Source organism: Nothobranchius furzeri, chromosome 3, assembly GCF_043380555.1.
Source record: "Nothobranchius furzeri strain GRZ-AD chromosome 3, NfurGRZ-RIMD1, whole genome shotgun sequence".
NCBI classification, from domain to species: domain Eukaryota; kingdom Metazoa; phylum Chordata; class Actinopteri; order Cyprinodontiformes; family Nothobranchiidae; genus Nothobranchius; species Nothobranchius furzeri.
Window position 1 is genome coordinate 64570979 of NC_091743.1, and position 24622 is coordinate 64595600.

Sequence of the window (24622 nt, forward strand, 5' to 3'; positions counted from 1 at the left end):
GGTGTTTAGGCTGCAGGAAGCTGAAATTGGATTTCGGAGCTGGATTAAATGACAATGAGTTTAAAAAAACAAGGGGACTCATGCTTATAGGACGTGTCAAATCAAAGAAACTGAACTCACACAAATCCAGATGTATCAAACTCCTCGTACATGGATCCAAACACATAGTCATGAATGATCAGTCCCCTACCTGTTGCAGTACACCTCACCATAATGTTAGCTTGCTCAACTGAAAAGCATCTTCAGATAGTGCTTTAAAGCTATGTGTCGCTCTGGTCACATCAGGAAGACTGGCTCTAAATTGTGCATAAAATTAGGAATTCGATTTTGTTCTGTGTTGCTTTTGTTAGGCGGGGGAACACTTTACAATAAGGGTCTCTTTATTAACATTACTTTGTGCATTATTAAGCATTAACAAAGGGTCCCTTTATTAATGTTACTTGGTGCATTAATAAGCATTAATAAACAAAGGGTCCCTTTATTAACGTTACTCAGTGCATTATTAAGCATTAATCCCCAGTGAGTCGTGGAGGATGGCTGCTTATAGTGAGCCAGGATCCTCTGGAGGTTTCTTCCTGTTAAAAGTGAGTTTTCTTCTCCACTGTCACTAAATGCTTGCTTGGTATGAGGACTGCTGTAAAGTCACTGATACTAGTCAGTGACTCGATGCAATCTGCTGGGTTCCTTATATAGGAAACTTTTTACTGATTGGCTTAATGATCTGAACTGTATTGGAATGTTTACTGTGTGAGGTGCCTTGAGACGACTCTTGTTGTGATTTGGCACTTGATAAATAATAAACTTGAACTTAAATAAACAAAGGCTCCCTTATTTAATGTTACCGTTATTGTTAACTATTAAGTTTCCTTAAGATTAGGACAAAGGGCCAGGTGTGATGTCTGTTTAGTAAACATTACATAATATTTTAGGCAGTTGTTGACATTTTTTGGTTTATTAATGCTAAATAACATACTAAATAGCATTAATAAAGGGACTATTATTGTAAAGTGTTATCTTTTTTTCTTGTCTATTTCCAACAGAGTGGACCCAAATGCCTACAACGTGCCAAGCTACGAGGAGGTCATCGGCAGTGAGGACTACCCCGTCCGCCAGAGCAACCTGAGGCGGAACAATACGCTGCTGCCATCCTATGAGGACATCATCGCTGCCGTGGAAAACGAGAGAACAGAGCCCACCAACGCTCCCAGAGAGGACGCCCCTCTCAATGATCAAACGCCGACTTCAGGTCAACCCACCGCTGACCCTGCCGCTGATCCCGCCAGCCTCGCTTATACCCCCAGCATGCCCACACGCAGTGGCAGCAAAGCCAGCCGCTTACTGAAGCCCCTCCGTGTGAGGAGGATAAAGTCGGACAAGCTGCACCTGAAAGACTTCCGGCTCCAGATCCGCAGCCCCACGCAGAACCCTGTGACCATCGAACCCATCACTCCGCCCCCACAGTATGACAGCAAGATGCCTGAACTGCAGTGACCCCTGTGACTCTCCACAAATGGTACACCTAACCAGAACATCTGATGGTTTTACAGGACTGGTAATACTTCTATGTCGACGTCTCCATCAGTGAGCAGCAGGATATGAAGTGTGTGAGTGGCGTATTTATTCAGTCATGAGACTTTATTACTTCTGTGTAAAGGGAGGTGAATATTTTTATTACAAAAGGACAACATTTCAGTTTTATTTATTAGCCTAATTAAATATCCATCTCTCCATATCTGCTTAGCAAATAATAATAAACTGTGCTAGTTTAAGATGAAATAACGAGTGTTTTAATGTTTATTTACAATATTTTCATTAGAACTTAAGATCCGCAACTGACAAAATATCATTGAAGTTTATGATTTAGGAGTTTATTTTGGTGTTACTTTTTAAAATACCTTTAAATGATCGAATATAAAATAAATATGGGAATAAATTATATTTAAAATCTAAAAGGAGTTGACATCTGCTAATTCAATAATAATGAAACCCATTTGCTTCAGTTTATTTTATACGGTTAACACATGGTGTTCAAACGCATTATCTGTAATATCTTATTTTTTATTGGTTTGGTGTTCAAACTCATTATCTTTTTTTTTTTTTTTTTTTTGCAGATTTGAAGTAGGTTTGTTATTTTAAAGTAAGAATCTAAAAAAACAAACTGATCTCATTGATCTGAAATTGATGTTCAAACTGCTTTTATTTTCTTTTAATTATCACATGATTTTGTTTTAATGTGAATGCTGTGTTAACTGGTGGTGTATTTTCCTAGAAATGACTGTCGTTGTCATTTTACTTGCTGGATAATAAAATCTAAGTGTTAGTTATTTATATTTTCATTACTTATGTTCTTTGCAACAATTCTTAAGCTTCTTTAGTTTTGTGCATTTACCGCCGTCTAGTGGGCAAAATAGAGAACGGTCAAGGTAGAATATTTAGGCTTTTTATGCACAAAACAATTTCTGCTAGCAAAGATCTGATGACTTCTGGTGGCAGAAAAAAGTGTTCATGTGTGAAAACAACCTGTTGGTAGAATGTTGGTTTAAAAATATTTAACAAGAAAAATCTCAAGTTATTTGTTTCACTACTTTAGCTTAAAATCAGCATTTTGATGTGTTGACATTGTGTGAATCTGAAACTAAGATTTAATTCCCTGCGTTTATTTCTGCTTCACCATTTGTGTTTTATATATAATAAAATTTTGAAAATACCTCTAAGTTTTTAATCAATTTTATTCCCCAGCAGTTTTATTTATTTCTACTAAATGTTGACACTTTAAATGAAACAGGAGCTCTCTGCATGGCCTTTAAGTATTTTTAGCTGATGTCAATTTATTTAAATTGAACCTAAACTTATGTTAAGCATACATTTTAATTTGACATGATAAACATAAATAAAAGACAAAACGTTTTGGAATGATTGTGAATATATTCTATTATATATTTTATTTTAAATGTCAATTGATTTAAAAGCAAATCTTTTTGAATAAGGACAACAAATCTAAGTTACAATTAAGTTGGCAGAATATTCGTTTAAATTTAAAGGGGCATTATGGAAGTTTGACAGCTAAAACATGTATAGAAATAATAACTTTCTTCTTCATACATTCTCCTGCAATGCCCTGGTCTTGTAGAATGAGCCCTGGCATTTTTACTGTGTTTGCCTGTTATTCTGTAAAATCACAGAAAAAGAGAGCTGCTCGGGTCGAGCAGGCTGCTTCATGCGCGTTCACGCTCAGGCATAGCCCGTAGCATTTGCTATCAGTAGCTCTAGCAGCAGAGTGTGAGGTAGTGCCAACTCAGTGACTTTGTCGCTGTTCCTAACGTCTAGTGATGAACCTAGCTACATTTCTGAGGACCCTTAGCTACTTTCTTCTAGATATTTCCTGCAAATTAGCAACAAAATAGCCATTTTCGCTTCGAACCGTTCTTTGGTTTGACGTTGTTTCAGCTGTCATCAAGGATATAAAAGTTACAGATACTGTGAATGTTACTAGAGTGTAACTCACCTTGTAAGATGTCTGACTCCCATGCAGAAGACCTGGGTTTGATTCTGGGTGTGAACATAGTTCATTTAGAGTTTCTTTTTTTTACATTAATGGTATATTTTTTTACATTAAGATGCCCAAATTTTTATTTGAGACTCGAAGAACGGCATTGAATTCACAGATAAAAAAAGATGTGGGTTCAACTTTCATTATGGAACAATTTTTCAAGCAAGGGAAGGGCATGATCTGAGCATGCAGGAGGACTGACCCATCTTAAACCTTTGTTGGCTGTGCTGAAGAGAAAGGTACAGAACCAAATTATTTAATTATTTAGCTGCGCGATCTCCTGTCCTCCGGGCCACACACACACACGGGACTGTCTCAGCTGTTATTTTCGTTGAGTGTGCACGTACAGCATGCGCGCCTCCTGCACGAGCCTACTATTGAAGCTGCCGTTGCGCTTTTGGCCTGAGGGGGCAGTCGCGAGCATAAAAATTCAAAAGTCCGTAAAGTCCCTTTAAAAAGTGGTGAAAACTGAAAACATTTGTATTTATGTACTGAATTAATAATTTAAGACCTTTTAAATTAATTTATAAATATAAGTTTAGAACCCTGTTCAATGCCAAACTACATTAGCTGCTAATTATGTTTAAAACCATTTGTGTTTATCAAACAATGCAGAACACAATACTTTGAATTAAATAAAAACCTAATGAAAATCTGCATAATTTTTGCATAATAATGGGTAAAGTTTCAAGTATTTGCAACAGTTTCTGCAGCAAAAATTATTAAAGCTGCAAGCAGCATCGTTCGGCCCTCACAGCTCCGCGCCTCTCCGGCAGCCTGGGGCACCCAGGCACGTCTGCGGAATAGAAATGTCGACCACCCTGACACCAGAAACCGCGAACGGTCTCCTCGTTCGCACCTCCCAGCATTAAATTACACATCCCACCACTAGGGGGATACTCTATGGTAAATTGCCTGTATTTGATATAGCACCTTCTAGAGTCCTCGGACCCCTCATGGCGCTTTACAACACAATCAGTCATTCACCCATTCACACACACATTCACACACTGGTGGTGATGAGCTACAATGTAGCCACAGCTGCCCTGGGGCGCACTGACAGAGGCGAGGCTGCCGAGCACTGGCGCCACCGTCCCTCTGACCACCACTAGCAGGCAACGTGGGTTAAGTGTCTTGCCCAAGGACACAACGACAGCGACAGACTGAGCGGGGCTTGAACCTGCAACCTTCCGATTACGGGGCGAGCACTTAACTCCTGTGCCACCGTCACCCCATTTGTAGGGGATACTCTATCTTTACCAAGTTTAATGCTATTCTGACCAAGTATTTTTAAGTTATTGAAGGTTAAAGTTATCTAGGGGGCGCTGTGACCAACTACAGAAAAATCCCATTGAGGTCAGCTTTGGTTAACAAAGACTGTTTTCTGTTATTTTGGCATCAATCAGACATTGTGTGTGTGTTATCTAGAGCCAGAGAGCCCAAAGGGGGTGGAGGTACAGGGGTTTGAACCAACAACCACATCAACGTGTTTGGTGCAGTCATGTGGTGACACAAGCCAAGTTTAATGCCATTCTGACCTTGTATTAGGAAGTAATCAACTTTTATTCTTATCTAGGGGGCGCTGTGACCAATTACATAAAAATTCCATTGAGGTCCTCTTAGGGAGCAAAGATGGTTTTGTGGTAGTTTGGCATCAATCAGACGTTGCGTGTGCTTTCTAGAGCCAGAGAGCTGAAAGGGGGTGGAGCTAAAGGGATTTGAACCAACAACCACATCAATGTGTTTGGTGCAGTCACGTGATGACACAAGCCACGTATAATGCCATTCTGAAATTGTCTTTAGAAGTTAATGAAAATTGAACCAATCTAGGGGGCGCTGTGACCATTTACAACTAATTCCCATGGAGGTCATCTTTGGTCATCAAAGATGGTTTTCTGTTAATTTGGCATCAATCAAACATTGCATGGGTCATCTACAGCCCAAAGGCTGTAAGTGGGCGGAGTTAAAGTGATTTGAAGTAGTGAGCACATACATGTGTCGATTGCAGTTGCGTGATGACTCCCACCATGTTTGATACCGTTTGGAGCTTTTTTGTAGAAGTTACAAAGGTTTTATTGTATCTAGGGGGCACTGTCCCAAATTTAGGAAAATATCCCATGGAGCAGTTTATAGGTTGACAACAATCATTTGTGTGCAGTTTGGTGTGAATTGCATTATGCATGTGTTATTCAGGGCCTAAAATCTGTTAGGGGGCGGAGCTGAAGCGTTATCAACCAATGAGCACAGGATTGTTAGAGGTGGCATTCTGTGATGACATATAGCAAGTTTGGTTCTGTTGCGACCTCGTCTGTAGGAGTTATTACAGTTTTAAAGGTATGTGGGGGGCACTGTGGTGATATTAGGCAACGTTCACCAACCGTTTGTGCATCATTGGCTAAAGAGTATGATTGTTGGATGCCGTGTTCAGTCTCGTGTAGATGGGAGGCTGTTTGTGGAAGGTACGGTCAAATGTAAGGTAATGGCGTCATGCCAGAATTCACCATGGCATCAAAGCCCCTCCCTTTCTGGAAAGCTTTCAGAAATGAATGGTCATGACAGCATCATGAAGACAGCGCATGACCTAAGTGTCATGTTGACTCAATTAGAGGGGACAAATATAATCATTTCACCATAAAACAACAGACTTCCTGTTGTCAGGGGGCGGAGCTTAGGTGATGTCAGCTGTCCACATTGTCATTGTCTTGAGATGTGGTCAGTGATCACACACACAAAGTTTGTTATAGATCTGATAATGCGCATGGAAGTTATTACGTCAAAGAATGTAATGGCGAAAGGTCATAGTTTGAGGCTTAGCCACGCCCACACCTTTAAACTTATGTAAAATCCGACTGTTGAATTTTTTCCCCTATGTCTTTTTGTGTGTGTGTGTGTGTGTGTGTGTAATGTCTGGCTGTGAAGCAAACAGAATTGATGTCTGAATGCTGGTGACAAGCCTTACAGATTTACTCTCAGGTGGAGCATCAAAGCGTCTGCTTTTAATGTCACGCCTGATACTTAAAACTTTATTGTTATTGTTTTTGAATGCTTTTTAATTCTGACCAGACATGGAGACAGAGGTGAAAGAGAAAGGAAGAGACAAAAGATTGGGGGGGAGGGGTTCCACAAAAATAAACAATAATGAACAAGAATCTGCTTCTAGACCTGCAGAAAGAGAGAAGAAAAAGAAGCAGGAAAAAAAGGGACACAACAACAATACAACAAGATCAAGCTATCACTGCGTCAACTTGATGAAGAAATATATAATCAACATTGTTTAACTGAACAATCACACGATAATAAATCACAGTGCATTAAGTGCCCACCATAGCCTTAAGACCTGTGTTGAACGTGCCCAAGTCCATACTTGTGAGAGCACCATGTGAGCACCTGTATGTGTATACGCGCTTGTTTATGTAAGGTTTCCCTATAGGAGCGTCCAGTAGAGAGTGTGAGGGGCCACAAATCTGCCCCCGAAAGATGTGCAGGAGACGGAGGGAGCTCAAAGTCCCAGAGATCCAGGAGTTGCCCCAGAGCACAGGAACTCCAGGGAGGCTGCAACCAGAAAAGCCCCCGCCCCCCTCGAGAGGCGCAGAGGATTGCCCCAGGGGGCCACAACCAGCAGCTGGCAGAGTCCCGGGAGATATCGGCGGCAAGCCCACAGGCCCGCCCGCAGCCTCCCACCCCCAAGATGGCCGAGCCCGGGACCCAATGACCCGGGACCCAGGGGCGACCACCCCCGCTGGGGACCCAGCAGAGCCCAGGGACCCAGACCCCACCAGGCAGCCACCGGGATTGGTCAGGCAGATGCCAAAAATCTTAAACTCCCTGACCCGGGAGCCACGACCCAGGCAGACCAAGGCACCGCACTCCACACCAGGTGTGGCAGGGAGAGGGGAGACGAAGATCTATATCACCAAAAGAAGTCCCAGGAGAAGGGAGGAGTCAAAGGCCCCACCTGACATACACAGTCATACACAAACACGGTCACACACTCCCTCCCTCATGCTCACACATACACACACACAACCAAAGACTTACAAAAATGCACGTCGGACACCCACTCATGCTCCCCATACATACCCTATTCACTCTGGTCCCGGTACTGCTGCACATGGGGTACAACCATTACCGGTTCCAAGAGTTCGACCCTTTCTGCTGGGGTGCTGATGAGCAGGCTCCCCCGCCCAACGCTGAGCACAGCAATCCACCACCCCAGACCCCAACTGGATGGCCAGATCTCCCTCCTAGCCTCCAGCCCCAGGAAGCCAAGCGACAACAGAGGTGTGCTAAGACCCCTAGTCTTCCTCCGCCTGATCCACTATGGTGTTAGTGAGTGTTGATGAGGTGTATTCCATGGCTGTGGTGAGCGGGCAGTGCGGGCATCGGCTGGCCTATGCCAGCTGATGTCACCACAGCACCCCACTTGCACCCACAGCCCTCAGTGTCTAAGTGCAGTTTAAATTGGAAGTGGGCACCGGCACTTGGGATAAGGCTGAGAAATCCCCCTGCTAAATGCTGTTGGATGTGCTCACTCCCAAGGCCCTAAGTGTGTGTTTGCGTGGAATGTCGTTGGTGGAAGTGTTTAAGGTGCAGATAAAATTGGGGGGCAGGTTGCCACAGGAATGCGGAAATGGGGTCCATACCCGCACTCCCTGACTTGTCCACCCCCCAAGGTCCTATGTGCATGTTTGTGTGATGATGTGAGGGAGCAGGAGGAGAGAAATGTGTGGTGATGGGGAGGAATAGCTGGATGGGCTAGCCCTCCAGGGAGCCAGCTCCCTCACTGGCCCCAATAGGCACCTCTGTTGTCAAAATGCCACCCAGAGCATGGAGACCCCAGCCCATCCTGCCAGGGCCCAAAGCAGCAGCATCACAGAGCCTCACAGAGTCCGAGGGCACCAACCCAGCCCCACCCCAGCAGAATATCTTCGCCCATCCCTGCATTTGCACAACTTCCGGACTATAAAAGACATAGGACATCCAGGTAAGGTTGGGTCCTCCCCCTCCTGGACTTCCCCCTCCCCTGTGATGGGACAGCAGAGGAGCCAAGGTCTACCTGAGGCCCCTGAACCCGAGTCAGGCACTGCTGCATGTTCCTGCCTTTCCCCTATGTCTTAAAAGTATATAGCAGAAGTTTGAAGGTGATCGGTGAAAAGGGTGACGGGGCATCATTGTTCAAACGATGTGTGCGAAAACCAGTAAATCAAGTACTTGGACCAAAATGGCCGACCTCCTGTGCGACTCTTTTAATGGTCCTAGGGGGCGCTATTTAAGAAGATAGGCCACGCCCACCGGATTTTCACATCAGATTTTTGGGGGGACGGACTAGGATCACTCACCAGAAATTTCGTGGCGATATCATGAAAACTGAGGAAATGAGAGGCAAACGTGTTTCCATGGTGTGATGGCGAATTTTGCCATGCTCCCAAAGCCCCGCCTTTTTTTGAAACCTGCCAATACAGGACACCAAGTGACCCCAACTTGTCTACAGCTATTTGCCAGAGATTGCTGGTGATTGGGTGAAAGGAGTCCAAACGGGAGCTGTGAAAAAAAGAGTGGCATGGAAACAGGTCAAAGTTTTAGGCTTAGCCACGCCCACACCTTTATACTTATTTAAAATCCGACGGTTGAATTTTTTCCCCCTATATCTTAAGAGATAGCAGAACTTTGAAGGTGATCTGTGAAAAGGGCGCCAGGGCATCACTCTCCAAACAACATGTGCGAAAACCACTAAATCGAGTACTTGGACCAAAATGGCCGATCTCCTGTGCGACTTTGCGCTTGACTCCAAGAGACTTTTTTGTATGTCCTGAGACACTCCATTAGTGTACCAAATTTTGTAATCCTCAGTCAAAGCATGGCATGGGCTGACAGTTTTAATTGTCCTAGGGGGCGCTATTTCAGAAAATAGGCTACACCCACCAGAATTTCACATCAGATTGTTTGGGGGACTGGACTAGGATCACTCACCACAAGTTTCGTGGCAATATCTTTAGAAATGACGAAATGGGAGGCAAATGTACGTCCAGGGCAGTGCGCCTGACTTCGCCGCGCCGCCACAGCCCCGCTCTCTTTTGAAAACTCCCATAAGGTGAGCCAAGCAACCCCCACTTGTCTTGAGTTACCAGCTACAAATTTGTGGTGATTAAGTGAAATGGGACGATTTGGGACCTATCACAGTAAAACTTGACTTTTTTGGTCCTGAGGGGGCGGGGCTTGTGTGATGTCATCATTCGACCATTCAATTTAGTTCGTGGGTGGATGACGAATGACTACAGAAATTTGTATAACTCTATTCCATTCGGTTATGAAGTTATAGCCATTTATATTTTTGGGCGAGTAGTCGAACTTCGAGGCCTGGCCACGCCCCCTCAGCATATACAAAAAATCAGTTTTGTTTTTTCTATTTGACCGCCCATCCCTTCTGAGCAATTTCCCACAAATTTTGAGACGAAACGGCCAAAACGGAATCGCCATTTCAACCCAAAATGGCCGACTTCCTGTTTGATATTGACCATGGTTGCAAGAGGCTTTTCTGTGCGGACTGTTGAGTACTACAAGTGTACAAAATTTCATAACTGTACGATAAACTAAGGTTTATGGAGAGGGTATTTTTCACATTGTTGGGAGCGCTATTCAGCCATTTTCTTAGCGATTTTTTTGAGACATTTAAAATATCAAGTTTTTCACCAGGCCTGACAAGTTTGCAAAATATTGTGAGTTTTGGGGTATGATAAGGTCCCCAAAAAGCCATTCAAAGCGGGCAAAGAATAATAAATAATAAACAGAGCAAAAACAAGAGTCCTTCGCAGCGCTTTCGCTGCTCGGGCCTAATTAAATAAATAAACTGAGTGCCTGTAAAGTCGTGAGTTTGTCTTTCCAGTCTCAACTTCATCCCCAGGAGCTCCACCCTCGCCTCGGTTTAGATTTTCTTTTCTTTCTTTCTTTTCTGCGCAGCTGCCATGAAGAGCGGAGGGAGGAACAGCTGGCTGAGGGAAGAGCCAGCCCGGGGAGTCAGTCACATTCCTGGCTGGGATTCAATGACTGAACCAGACACAAACAAACAGAGGGAGGGAGGGAGAGAGAGAGAGAGAGAGAGAGAGAGAGAGAGAGAGAGAGAGAGAGAGAGAGAGAGAGAGAGAGAGAGAGAGAGAGAGAGAGAGAGAGAGAGAGAGAGAGAGAGAGAGAGAGAGAGAGAGAGAGAGAGAGAGAGAGAGAGAGAGAGAGAGAGAGAGAGAGAGAGAGAGAGAGAGAGAGAGAGAGAGAGAGAGAGAGAGAGAGAGAGAGAGAGAGAGAGAGAGAGAGAGAGAGAGAGAGAGACTCACACTGAGGGTGAGTGAGTGAGTGAGAGGGGAGACGAGAGAGAGAGAGAGAGACTCACACTGAGGGTGAGTGAGTGAGTGAGAGGGGAGACAGGCTGAGTAGCCCGACTGTGCAGACGAGGCTTATTTCGGGCGCACATTAGGAGTGCGTAAAACCGCGGGAGTCTACTGTTACGCGGTGATTGTACGCTAGATAATTCCAATTCGAAGTCTCCAACTTTGGCGGCTTTATTTCGCTTCCTTTTCTAGGAAGTTCCTTGTGATTTAAGCAGCTTTCGGTTTTCTGAATGGACGCGCCGGGAAGCTTCTTCTCCAACATGGAAACGCGTCTCCCTGCGCGCGCCGCCGGATGCTGAGGACGCCCCACGCTCTCTGTCCCAACTCCAGCATTCACTTTGAGCTTTCAACTCGCTTCTCCAGCCGACGAACACCATGGAAGGCACCAGCTTCCAGCCCCATCCCGGACTTCAGCAAACTCTCAAGCAGTTCCACCTGAGTTCTATGCGCTCCCTCGGCGGCCCGGCGGCGTTCTCCGCTCGGTGGCACCAAGACGCGCTCTTTGGGAAGGATGGCAAATCCGTGGAGATGATGCTCTCCTTGCCGGCCCAAACGCCCCCCGTCATGTCCGGGCCACTTTTCATCCCGTCCGACCGCTCCACGGAAAGGTGCGAGACTGTTCTGGAGCGCGAGCCCATCTCCTGCTTCGTGGTCGGCGGGGAGAAGCGCCTGTGCCTGCCGCAGATCCTCAACAGCGTGCTGAGAGACTTCTCCCTGCAGCAGATCAACTCGGTGTGCGATGACCTGCACATCTACTGCTCCAGGTGCACGGCGGACCAGCTGGAGATCCTGAAGGTGGTGGGCATCTTGCCGTTCTCGGCACCGTCCTGCGGGCTGATCACTCAGACAGACGCGGAGCGCCTCTGCAACGCGCTCATCTATGGCGGCACGTACCCCCCTCATTGCAACAAGGAGCTGGGCTCCCTGGAGCTGGAGCGAACCGAGAGGAGCTTCAAAGTCTACCACGAGTGTTTCGGCCGGTGCAAGGGCCTGTTTGTCCCAGAACTGTACACAGGTCCGACCGCCGCCTGCATCCAGTGCATGGACTGCAGACTCATGTTTCCTCCTCACAAGTTTGTGGTCCACAGTCACAAGAGGCTGGAGAACCGGACAGTCCACTGGGGCTTCGACTCGGCCAACTGGCGGGCTTATGTGCTCCTGGACCCGGACTACACCAACAAGGAGGAGAAAAGCCAACTGGAGCAGCTGCTGAAAGAACTCAAAGGAAAATACGATTTGGCAGGAAAGCTGCCCAGTAAATCCTGCAGAGTAAGTCAATTTTATTGTCTTTTTTATTTTTGTTGCTGTGATTTTGTGCATCTTTCAAAAAATCTCAGTCCTGCTGAAACCATCTGCATTGATTTGCATTCATTCTGATAAATCTTCCTTTGTTTCTGATTTTTTCTTCTGTGAACCACTCACCTCTTCTCATATATCAAGTGATGCCCCTGAGGACCCATCCCATCATCTAAACCCCCTCCCCCCTCCCCCCTCCTCAGGGTTACACAAGGTCATCTGCATGATGATGAATGAACTCTCACTGATATATTTTATGTGTTTGTGAGTGTGTGGGGTGGGGGGGGGGTTGATCAGTGTCAGGAGGTGGCAAAAGGGGGGGGGGGGGTTGGAATATGGAAATGGAAATGTGTGCAAAAAGAAAGGGGGGGGGGGGGTAGGTTGTTTTGCGTGGGTCAAACATGATTGTGGCCAAGAGACGAGGTGGCTGATTCTTCGTCACTGAGCAGCTGTTATGTGGGACTCTGATAATGAGTGGACTTGCCTGGATGCATCACCGTGGCGCTGCTCCAGTCTGATACAAGGCCAACAAATGTCCCACACAAGGAAAAATGTTTAAAAACAACAAATCTGGTAGTGATATTTGTGTTCCAGGGGTCCTGAAAGGGAATTTATGCATTTTCCATTAACGTAGTGCACTTAACTCTTCGACAAGATCTGTGTGCAGTCGTTGCACCTGCGGTTTGACGTCTCCCTGATAGCAGCCAGCAGGTCTGGATGCATCACCTGCAACTTCTGTATTTCCTCAAAAACGCAGGGATCTGCTGCTGACACTCTTTCAGGGTGTGTGTGATGAATTGCACTCTAGGCTTCAGCATCATGGAGGCGAGTGTGGCAGAGGGGGCTGGTGTGTGTTTGCTGTGGTTCACTGTCAGTCGTGTCCCAGTTTGCAGACAGGCCCGGTCCTCCGGGGAGCTGCACACCAGCACCATCCCATACATCAGGCTGTCAGGAAAGGGCCGGACCAGGACTCTGGCTGCGCTTGGCTCAGTTTACCCATGAAATGAAGACACAATGTTATCAGTCTGCCACAGCCTCTCTGATGTCAGAGTGTTTTATTAATAAGAGACAGGTTACCTTGTCTGCTTGGATCATCTGTCTAGACTCCCTCCCAGCATGGCGTAAAAGGAGGCGGGTGCAGGTTTGGAGCCACTAAAACAGTTGGGAGAAGAGTTTTCTTTTTCATTTTTCTCCCTTCTGTTGCATTGATCTAGCCATTGTCTGTATCTAAATACAGTCTGGCCATAACCCATAGACAGGACTCTTTCGTAGGGGCGGGATCTACGGTTGTCTTTCAGGCCGTCTCCGCACGCATTTGGACTGTTCTAGGACCAGTCAGAGCAACAAAGATCACTTACTCATTGCTACAGAAATCAGTCAACAAGACACACCGCCATACACAGTCAAAGTAGAAGAAGAACCTCTAGCTGCTCATGTCGCAGGAAAGCCCAAGTCTAAATCATCCAAAGTTGATGCCAATGCCACTCCGAATGAGCGCCGTTCCTGAGCCGACGCCATCTTTGTTGTTTTGCTCCAGCGCAGCTCTAGTACTAAGCTGGCCTAACATCTCTCTACAACCACTGACCGCTGTGATTGGCCTGGCCTGCATTTACCCAAGCCAGTAGTAGACCTGCTGAGGCTACAATGGAACGTGACTAGACCAACCTGCTACGGTTGATCCAGATCCCTAGGCTAGCGTTGATCCACTTTGCGTCACATCCACCATGTGGTCAGTTAATGCACAGATGAGGACGCGGCAGACTCTCCCATTCAGAAAATGCAAGGTGTGTGAGCCAGGCCTTGACATGTGTTGTCAAAAGGTCGTGACCTCTGACCTTTCTCCCCGAAGATAATGACCCCAGCCAAACCCCCCATTATTTTCACACCATCCAATCGGTCCACTGGCCAGATGGCTTTCCCGTAAAGGGAGGAGAAATAAACACAACAAACATCTCCCCCAATGGCAGCTTTTGTTCGTTTTTTCTTTTTTTTTTTTAAAAAAATAACCATAAAGTTTTGTTTGAGATTCCACCCAAACTTAATGGAAATCATAGCTCACTCCTTTCCGCTGACTCTTTAGTGATTCAAATATTAACTTTTCTGATTAGCATGGAAATCTGAAAGAAAGAGGATTTGGGATTGCAAAAAATATATAAAAAAAACCTTTTCCCTCCAGGCCAAAGTCAAATAACTTTGAGCATTAACTGTAAAAACAAAATCCCTTAGAAGTAAGGGGCTACGCGATCAATCATCTGAGTGAGTGGAGAGCAGAGGGGGCTCTATGTGGACTCTCTCTAATGGAAAAGATATTAAGAGCATCCAAGTGAGGACAATTTATACCATTTTCCATCCCATTGTTCTCCTCACTTGATGCAAATAGCCTCAAACCTCGAGTCAACCAAAGCGAAGGCTAAAGGATGTAGCGATTTGGTTTTATTTAAAGAGAATCATTGAATGTTAAGTCTCTTTCCTTCGGTATCAGCCAACTGTGTGTTGACCTGCTCTTGTGTGTGTGTGTGTGGATGAGTCTACTTGTGTGTGCGAGTGTCATCAGCTGCATGAGCTGGTTTTTTATTTAAAAATGAGCTCGCCATCGGCTCATTTCCATTCCCTTCTGCCTGCTGACCTCTCCTGTCCTGACCGCTGAAACGGTGGATCTCCTCAGTCCCAGATGGGGCACATCAACCCAACCGAACGGCACCGGTCACATTTAATTCAGATGTTCAGTTTTGATTTTCTGTGTTTAACTATTCCAAACTTGTCCTTGGAAGTGTCGTTCTCTGAGGAGCAGTCCCACTCCCCCCACCCCACCTATGACCAGCCCCCTCCTCCAGCCAGTGGCTGCCCTCCAGAGTGTTGTGGCCAAAGTGGAGGCGGCGTCTCCAGGCTAAGGGGTGTCAGGAGCTCCCAAGGGTTGTGGCCTTCATTCTTGCAGCGGTGACCCCATGTTAAAAGGGTGTCAGCTGGGGTTGTCTCCTGGGTAATGTGTACTAAAGACCTGCCGCCTCTTTGTTGGAGGGACGGCCTTTCAGAGGCTGTGGAGTGCAGCGGTGTCCCTCCGCTCACGCCCTGCTCCTTTAGGCTGCCGTGCGGAAAGGTCCATCACCTCCAGCCTTTCTCATGGTGGGAACTTCAGGCGTGTGAGACTGCTGTGTCACCAGTTTCCTCTTTCTGTGTTTAAAGATGGATCGGAGCCTGTGGTGGTGTCTGCATGTCTGATAAGAGTGTGGGTCTGGGAAATAATTCAATACTGTTATTAATGGACTAGCAAAAGAATTATATTCCCTTCCAAATATCTCAACAGGATAATAATAGCTGAAAATATGTTGAGTGAAAATCCTTTTTTGACTTTTTTATGAGCCTGTGTCAGTTTTTCTTTTAATCTGGGGAAATGTTTAACTGTTTGTAAGAAGTTATTATTACGCATTAAAATGTAAAATTGGAGATTATCAGTATCGGTTTTTACTCTTTTAAAGACACAACCTTTGCACTTATTATACATGAAACTCTTCAGCTATCCCCTCTTTCAAAATGTCTAAGTATGACCGATCCCAGGTTTAGTTTTTAAGATGCTTGTTGTTGTTGTTGTTGTTTTTGGGCACAACTGGCCTGATAAAGTTTAAAGTTCAAGCATGCATCAAAGAAGATATGTGATATTAGTCACCTAATATCTTTTAATTCTTCTTTTTTATGAAGAGGGGGCCCCCACATATATGAGAATCACTTTATATTGGTATCAGAAGTTAAGAATTACATTATATCTGTATGTTGTATCCTATCCTATCAGGGGAAAAGAAGCTGCTATCGAACATCCCTACTTATTAAATATAACTATGAACATGTATTTAAAATGTTTATTTAATTTCTTCTCATTTAAGAACTAAAATATGCATATTTTAGCATACATTTTATTATTTGAATCAAAGTCCGGCTTTCCAAATTACGAATTACAGCACTTCACAGAAAATCTTGATTCTCATGTGTTCTTTTGCTAAAGGCAGTGTAGGAGATATAGAATAGAATAGAATAGAATAGAATAGAATAGAATAGAATAGAATAGAACAGAACATCCTTTTTGCTGTCCCTTTGTGGAGAGATTTTGTTGTCACAGAAGAAAATCATACTCACAAAGCAGCAGAATAGGTGAGAAAAAACAGAATAAAGAGTAATTAAAAAGTAAAAAATAAACAACCAGAAAACATAATACAGAAATACTAAACAGATTCAAAAGTACTTGAAAATTCTAAATCCTGAATAGACACATTTTAGAAATAAAATAAAATACAATAAGAAATTATGTGTGGATAAAAATTATTTTAGTTTTTCAGGCGTAGACTTAAAATATTTTTTAATGATTATTTGTGATTATAATCGGTCACTCTGAGTTTTTCATGCAGGCTGAACATGAAAATAGTCTCCTACACCAATCTCCTGCATTAGCTTCTGAAAATAGACGGTGAAACTACAGGATTTGAATATCCTGACAGATCTACGTCACACTGTCGCTTAACATTTATGGACTCACATCTTGACTTGTGACGGAGAAGGTTGTTGTTAGTTTAGTTTCTAGGAATCAGCAGAAAACATCTTGGCTAGTTTAGGCTAACTGTTAGCATTAGCAACTCCACCACACAGCATTACTCCTCCAGGCTTGTGTTATTTGCGGAGATAAAACATCTACGCTGCAGAGCAAATGGAGTCAGTGGTAAGGTCGTATTGCTGGTAGCCAATCGGAGGAGATACGTCCAACTATCAGAAAATAAAACTCCAAATCCTGCCGTCCGAAGCTCAACTGTGATGTGTCAACTTTCTAGTTCCTGAAAATGGTGCACCAGTGCTTTGTTTCCCCAGAGTACACCTTACAAGGCATTCATACTTGAGACCACTGCAAATGAATTGAGTGTTCCACACCTTTAAGATGGCAGATTCAGACTAGCTGTTAGCTCATCAGTCCTGAAAGATGTAAACCCTCTTTCCCTAAATGGAGGTCACTCAGGAAGCTTACGATCAGTAACTTTCACACAAAAATACACTTCCAAATGCCCGCTGTTCAAATGACATGTCCACTCAGAGCAACATATCAGAGCTTCACTTTCATAAAAGTAAACATTTGATCAAGATTTTTTAACTAACAGGAGTGTTCCCAGGACAAACCCCTGGGAAATACTGAGAGACAGGAAGTGGAACCGTCTGCTCACACACACTGGGATCTGCTTGACAACTCGCAAACTTCTTTAAAATAGATCCTTAAATGTTTTATTTTTTTTGCTAGCACACCAACTGAAATTCTTCAAATTCGCCATCCTCTGTTTATTGATGAGTAAATGAATAATGCGGAAGCACTCTAATTTGAAAAGATAATTTCAGAGACACGTTATTGCTGATCCTTCTGAGTTTTTGGAGTTTTGCTCCTGAACATTGATGACACAGCCCAGCACTGGCATGTGAAGGACTTGTTGTGTAAATGGAGTGAGCGAGGAGGAGGATGATTAGTGTTGATCGGTGCTGATGAGACGAGGGAGGGAGGAGATGACTGTGACTGCGCCCAACGAGCTAGTTAGTCAGTTGGGCTGTTAGTTGCAGAACAGATGCATGTATTGAGTTTGTGTTATTCCACAATCATCATCATCAATTCCTTCCCAATAATCCTCCTGATTTCCAGCTCTGTGATTAAGAGTCAGGCCCATCTGGTGCATAGACAGGAAATCCTGGAGTCTGCATCTGCTGCTTGCTGAGCGACTAAGCTGCTGCAGTCAGGGGGGGCTTTAAACTCTGATAATCCTGCATAACTCCAGGAATGCAGAAACCATAGTGTACGTCAAAACTGCCATCTTATCTGGACAGATTTTTTTTTTGTGTTGAGCACAGAAACACTCAGCCTATCTCATCCCTCCTTGCAGCATCTTCACAGTTTATAGCCAGTCCCTGTGGAATTTTGTAATTAGAGCATGATTTAGATACACCACAGAAAGTATGTTACACAAAGCAACTCCAACAGCTTGTCTGATAAGATTTCAGAGGCCAAAAAGACACACAAACAGCACCGCAATATTTATCCCTTTAAATTTTCTCCCTTTAATGACCTGCAGCTCTGCAGAACTGTTAGACCACATTGGAGATGTGCTAATGGAGCTCCAGCCAGAGCAGAAGTAGGGCCTGCTGGTGCCATATGACAAATCGGCATGCTGCTCTCGCCTACAATCCGCCCACCAAACACCTTCAAAGCTATCAGGAGGATTAGCTCAGGCAGCTAAACCAAACAGACTGCTCAGTGTTCAGACGGCGTTCGGGCCAAATCTTCTCCCTGCCTCCTGTTTTGATGGCTAGCAGATCACAATCGGGTGGGTGCTGTCGGTTCACTTTCAACTGGTGCCTTGCCAAGTTTCTGTACAGTGCTATTGCTGCAGGGAGAGGAGAGTCAATGTTTTAGGGATTTACAAGACTTCATTGGTCGCAGGGATATGCATAATTTATTTTAGGATTAAGACAGTTTAGATTAACTTTGAATTCTCTCAGACAACGGCGAATCAGAGGAGACGACGTGATGTGTGTGTGTGTTCTGGTGACATTAAAGCTCAGAGTGCAGCTTCGGATCTGGTCCGTGTATCTTTCTGGATGTGGGCAGGCCGGGACCACGGCGTTCCAGGCCTCTGTCAGACTCCACACAGATTCAGGAAGGACTCGTCCTCAGTCTGTTCTCTCCGCTTGTGATTGGAGGGTGCCTGTGGTTGCTAAGCAGAGCTGCTCTTCCTGTGCTAAATAAGAACTTTGTGCTCTCTGGCTGGTGGGCTTAAAGAAGAGCACCAGAATACACACACACACACACACACACACACACACACACACACACACACACACACACACACACACACACACACACAGAAACCTCAGAGTGCACAGACCTCTTACAGTTCAGAGACCTCACCCTCCTCCATTCTCTGCCCAAAGTCTCTCGTTGTGACCTCCATGCTGTGACTTGACAACTCTCTTCCCCTCCTGCTGCCCCCCCCCCCCCACACACACACACACAGCCTCCTCCCCCCACATCGCCTTTCCCACAGATCAGCACTACGTAAAGCTCCCCCTCTCCATCACCGAGACATTGACTGACACCTCCTCTGCCTCGCCGCTGCCACCACTCACCTCCTCGGTTTGACACCTCCTCGACCCTGTAGGACACACACTCACTGAGGCACAGACGCGGGCTGCGCTCCACTCCTCCACTGAGATCTCCTGCTGCACTCCCCCTCACACCGCATTATACTTAGATCTCCACCTCCGCTGGAGTGAGCGCATGCTGTATGAGTCTGTGTGGAGACTGGCCTACATACAGAGCACCACACATGGATCTGCTTTTGGAGGGACGGGAATCATCATCTGTTTTTTTTTTTATTCAGATACACATATTGGTACACAAATATACATTAATGCCCCGAGGTGGGGGTCAGTGGGTGGCAATGACCACTTCTATGAATTAGGTCTCCCCTTGGCAACAGTCTCTTTGCATTTCCTCGTATATAAAAAATAAAAATGTACATTAGTTTAATTCCAGTCTGCCACTCTGAAGATTAGTGCGCCCCACACACACGCTCGCACAAACACACACACACACACACACACGTTTGATAATTTTCTTGAGGTGTCCCTGGGAACATAACCACACAAATGCATAGATACAGACCTCGTTTGTCAGGGTGACCTTTTACCCGTCCTCCAGGATCATCTGAAGTGCTCTCTAAACTGACAAATGAGTAGGATTCATATTTTCGGCTCTCGCTCTCCTCTACCTCCTCTCATACAGATGCTGCTCCTCTTACTTACCTGATGTGCCACCTGAGCAGTGCATCTCAAAATCTCCTCCGAGAGCACTGAGAGCTACCGGGGCCGACCAACTCCTAACATATCTTATTTATTCATTAATATTTTCAAGGTTTGGCGCTTGCAGCACAACTATTACTGTGTCCTGAAAAGCTGCACGCCTCCGTGGTGTGCTCTTCAATCCAGCCTAACATGCTTTCTTGCAGAGATGGAGCAATGCAGCATTGTCAGCAGGCACCCATATCAAATGAATTCAGCACAGCTGTCCTAGCAGACTCTGTTGCAGTGAGAGGGAAACATTATTTATTCAGCATCACCCCAGGTTCTGTCACTCTTCGCCAAGGCATCATCTGGTCAGGTGGACCTTGTTCCTTTGGTGACCTTGCATATGGAAAAGAAAAAAAAAGCATGTCTGCAAGTGCATCCTGCCCCGCCCTGCTCTCACTTTGTGCTCTTTCTTTCTCTTTCAGTGCAGCAGGGGTTTTATTTAAAAGGACAAGCGTAAAGATGGGCCCAGAAGCTAAAGACACCTCCTCAATCCTTACTTTTCTTTATCCCCCTCGCAGGTGTCTCACAGTTGCACGATAGCCTGCGCTGTCACTGCTGCGTCTAAAAGGGCAGACAAGCTTGTGGCGTTGACAAGCTCCCGGCTTTATTTCTAGCCAGTCGACACGCACAGACGTACAGAGCCACGGTCTGAAATAGAGCAGGCCCACCCTTTATCCTATAATGAGGCGGACTATTATAACTCCTGGGTCTTAAGCGGTATATGGGTGATGTCACGACAAGCGCTCGGGCGCACATCATCTCAAAAAATGTCAAGCTGCTTTTCTGATTATCATCAAAACTCATCAGCGCTCCGTTTTGGTGCCGGCAGACCTAATCTGCAACACACGAGTGTGTGTTTAGGTCATGTCACCTGTCTCACTTTTTCTCCAGGCTGGACCAGAACAAAACTAAATGAAGTTTACATTTATTTTTAAAAACTAAAACGTGATTAAAAACTCAGTTTAAAGATATTTAATTAATGCGTGACCTTGTGACAGCCCTTGTGTTAAATTGGATTTGGGGCTGGTGGTTAGGGGGCGTCTGTCCTGTGTGGAATGCATGCATTGTTCCAGGGGGTATTGTTGCCCCGCTCATCCTCACAAAGACGCCCGTTTCTGCATGTCCATATTTAATTCACCTCTTTCAGCTGCTGAACTGTACAGGCTGCTGGTATAATGAGTCGCTCCAAAGAGATTAGTCGCCCTATCATCAACACAACTGCCTAATTTCACTGCCTTTGTTGTGGTGCGGGCGGTGCTAAATGGGATAAAGGGCCTTGGCTGGACACAGTTGGAGGAAACAGCTTTTGTGTTTGCTAGCAGGTGCAGGGCAATGATGGTGTTTTGGTTTTGGGTGCAGAAGTGTGTAAGGCGTGACCAAATGTTTCGTATGAGTTTAAGCGTGTTCGTATGTACAGTTGGTGTCTGTCTCCAGTGGTGCTGAGATGCACCAGGAGCCTCTGAAGCTCAACTTGAACCCTCAATCACCAGGCTCCTCGGGGGTTTGCAGTAAATTCTTCAGGCGAATGGTTTTCTCTTCCCCCAGCTCCTTTTTCTCTCCCTATTTCTGCTCACATCTGGTGAACAGCGCTAGCACCCCTGTCATCTTTTACTGTGTTGAGGTCATTTCCACCCTGTCGGTAAAGTGGAAACACATGATGTGCAGGGTTCGGTCTTAATGGGGTGGAGCTGGCACTCACACAGCTTTACGGCCAAGAACTGCTAAAACGGCCTCTCGGTGGACGGCCTCGAGCTTCAGCATTGGAGACATTTGGGGTTAATAATGTTATTCTTGTATTTAGCACATAGAAAAAAGGGATATGTAGGAATGTTGCTTGCTTTGTGATCTAATCAAGGATTCAGTCGCTGGTCATGTCAAAATGTTAAACAAATATACTCTCATGTTGAAAGGGGTATTTTATGCAAAGCTCACCTTTTGCATCCTTTTGTGCAGCCATGCGGGTCTCTACTGCCTCGATAAACACTCCAAACATTAAAAAAAACTCATCCATGTTTTCTGTCAGTGTTTGGTTTTAGGAATTATGCATCTAAAACCATTCATTTTCCAAAAATTTTTGTTTGTGATGTTACAAATGGGGATAGAACCACCTCTCACGTGGAACAAAGAATGCTATAGGAGGAGCAGCAGCTCTACTCGGAGCCCCTCTTTGATATAAGAGCTTCTCAGCCTATAGCAGCTTGAGTGGGGGATAGGCGGGCGTGGCCAGCTCCAGCTTGGTTTCTTAAAGTGACAGAGCCTTGAAAAGGCTCACTATGGAAGACACTGAAAATGTCAAGAATAAAATGTCCGAAATCTGTTTATATGAGAGCGATTTTGTGCATAGAACTTCATAAACGTGTTTTGTATCAACCATAAAACTCTTGAATTGGCCTAATTGACTCAGTTTTAGATGCAAATTCAGGATGTGTAAAATTAACCTCAAAATATTCTCTAATGAAAAACCCTGTAGTCATTTTCGCTTGTGGTTGATTAGCTGTGGCGGCCAGCCTGAATCGGGTTGATTCCAAATATCCAATGAAGATTTAATCAAAAATCATCCAATGGTTCATGAGAAATTTGCTGACATATAAGCAGGCATTTAATTCCTTCCAGACTCTATTTTCCTCCCCGATCACAGAGTTTTTCCCAGCTGAGAGTCAGATGCTGCCTCCGACGCCCACTCTAGTTAACTAAAAGTTGGGATTGTCCTTTTGTAATCATGTAGATTTCCTCAAATCCATGCCCCCGCTACACCAAAGCATTTCGCAGCGCAGCTTGCCGTGTTTGTTATTCTCAGAGATGAGCTCGTGTTGTTTGTGAAAGCTACACTCTGCCTTCTGACACACTTCAGTTGATGTCTCAACAGTGCATCATTAACATCACAGTCAAATTTTTTTTTAGGAAAACTATATTTTTCATGCTGCTTGCCTGACTTTTCTTTTTCACCTTAATGTTTTGGAAGTATTTACCGTTAAAATCACTGAGATAATGAGAAAATTCATGGGAATTAAAAGATTTAATGGAGTTTCTCTTGATGCTCTACATGGATCCCAGCGCGTCTCCAAGCAAATTCCCGTCACATTATGGTTTCCATTTTGTGGCAGACTGAGCTGCAGTATAAAAAGGGGTGGGCTCCAGTTCCTGCTGTCTGTGGGTAGACTACAGTCAGGCTGAGTGGCTGAGCAGAGCAGCTGCATGGATCTCAATTCCTGCTGTCTAGCAGGACTCCGTCACATACTGCAGCAGCACTCGTTATTGAGGACACACACACACACACACACACACACACACACACACACACACACACACACACACACACTCCTGTGTGTCCTCGTTACCTCTGCACCAACTTTAGCTCTTTGCCTTTGTTCTCTCTCTTGGCTTGAAACTAGAATATAGAGAGAAGTGCTGAGGCTGCAGTTAGCTTCGCTGCCCACAGCTTCTGCCGCACAGAAGAAGACTTAACACAGACAGTTGCACCCCCACATCCCAACCCTCTTTGTCTTTTTATCCTCACGGCCCTCAAAAAAGAAGCTCTACAGTTCATTCAGTCATCATTCTGACTCTCTGCTATGGTTTGTGTCTAGATGCTTGTGTGTGTGTGTGTGTGTGTGTGTGTGTGTGTGTGTGTGTGTGTGTGTGTGCGTGCGCGCGCGTGCGTGCGTGCATGCGTGCGTGTGTGTGTGCGTGTGTGTGTGTGTGCGTGTGTGTGTGTGTGAGGCCAAATGCCCTCATGGCCACTCTGTTGTGTGAAAGGTCCCACAGACTTGTCCATCAGAGGCATTAAAAAGCAACCACGCCGAAGCGGCTGGGAGGACAGTAAACTTTTATCACACTAATAACCTGCAGACACAGCCGAGCTAATGGCTTCGGCAGCCATGGTGAGGGGTTGCCCAGGGGTCAGGTTGAATTGCAGGACATAAACCGTAGATCCCAACTGGTAGAACAAATAAATAAGGAGGAAAAATAAAACAAGGAACATTTGAGGTGAGCAGAGGAGGAAGACGGCTGTTATTGGAAGAGCAGATAATCACTTTAATTGATTTGCAGTAAAAAGGGGACGCCATTGATTTGACTGCTCTTTTATAGCAAGGAGTTTTGTGGTCTGTTAACCTGCCTCTTCTCACCGATCTGAGCTCGCTTTCCAGTGCTGGGCTCAACTGGAGCAGCAACTCCTACACAAGTGACAAGTGAGTGAAAAGGCTTGAGTTTGTCCAGCTCTGGGTGAAAACATCGGCTACAGGAGTGTGTGTGTGTGTGTGTGTGTGTGTGTGTGTGTGTGTGTGTGTGTGTGTGTGTGTGTGTGTGTGTGTGTGTGTGTGTGTGCGTGTGTGTGTGTGTGTGTGTGTGTGTGTGTGTGTTTGGTGGAGGGGGAGATTTCTCTCCCTCAGGCTGAGCTGGATGGATCTTCATAGTGTTTGTTTTAGGTGAAGTCAGGGCTGGAACAGAATGTTGCGAACCGCAGGCCAGACTGCGGTGGAGCAGTTCAGCTTTGACCTGAATGTAGACGGCTCTGTGTTTGTTTTGCTTC

General features: G+C 45.3%; 2 protein-coding genes across 4 annotated transcripts in view; both read left to right on the top strand.

The window, feature by feature from the left end:
- tmem51b (transmembrane protein 51b) overlaps positions 1–2726 on the top strand; it is a 15349-nt gene extending 12623 nt beyond the window's left edge. The window contains exon 3 of the mRNA XM_015959007.3: positions 1041–2726. Coding sequence (XP_015814493.3) covers positions 1041–1491 — 451 coding nt within the window. The 3' untranslated portion in view covers positions 1492–2726. The remainder of the gene's footprint in view (positions 1–1040) is intronic.
- Positions 2727–10869: 8143 nt separating this feature from the next.
- Positions 10870–24622, top strand: part of skib (v-ski avian sarcoma viral oncogene homolog b) — a 43836-nt gene continuing 30083 nt past the window's right edge. The window contains exon 1 of one of the 3 annotated variants that reach the window (XM_070549390.1): positions 10870–12198. In XM_070549390.1, coding sequence (XP_070405491.1) covers positions 11305–12198 — 894 coding nt within the window. In that variant the 5' untranslated portion in view covers positions 10870–11304. The remainder of the gene's footprint in view (positions 12199–24622) is intronic. The other 2 variants (XM_015959006.3, XM_015959005.3) reach the window with 2 other exon arrangements.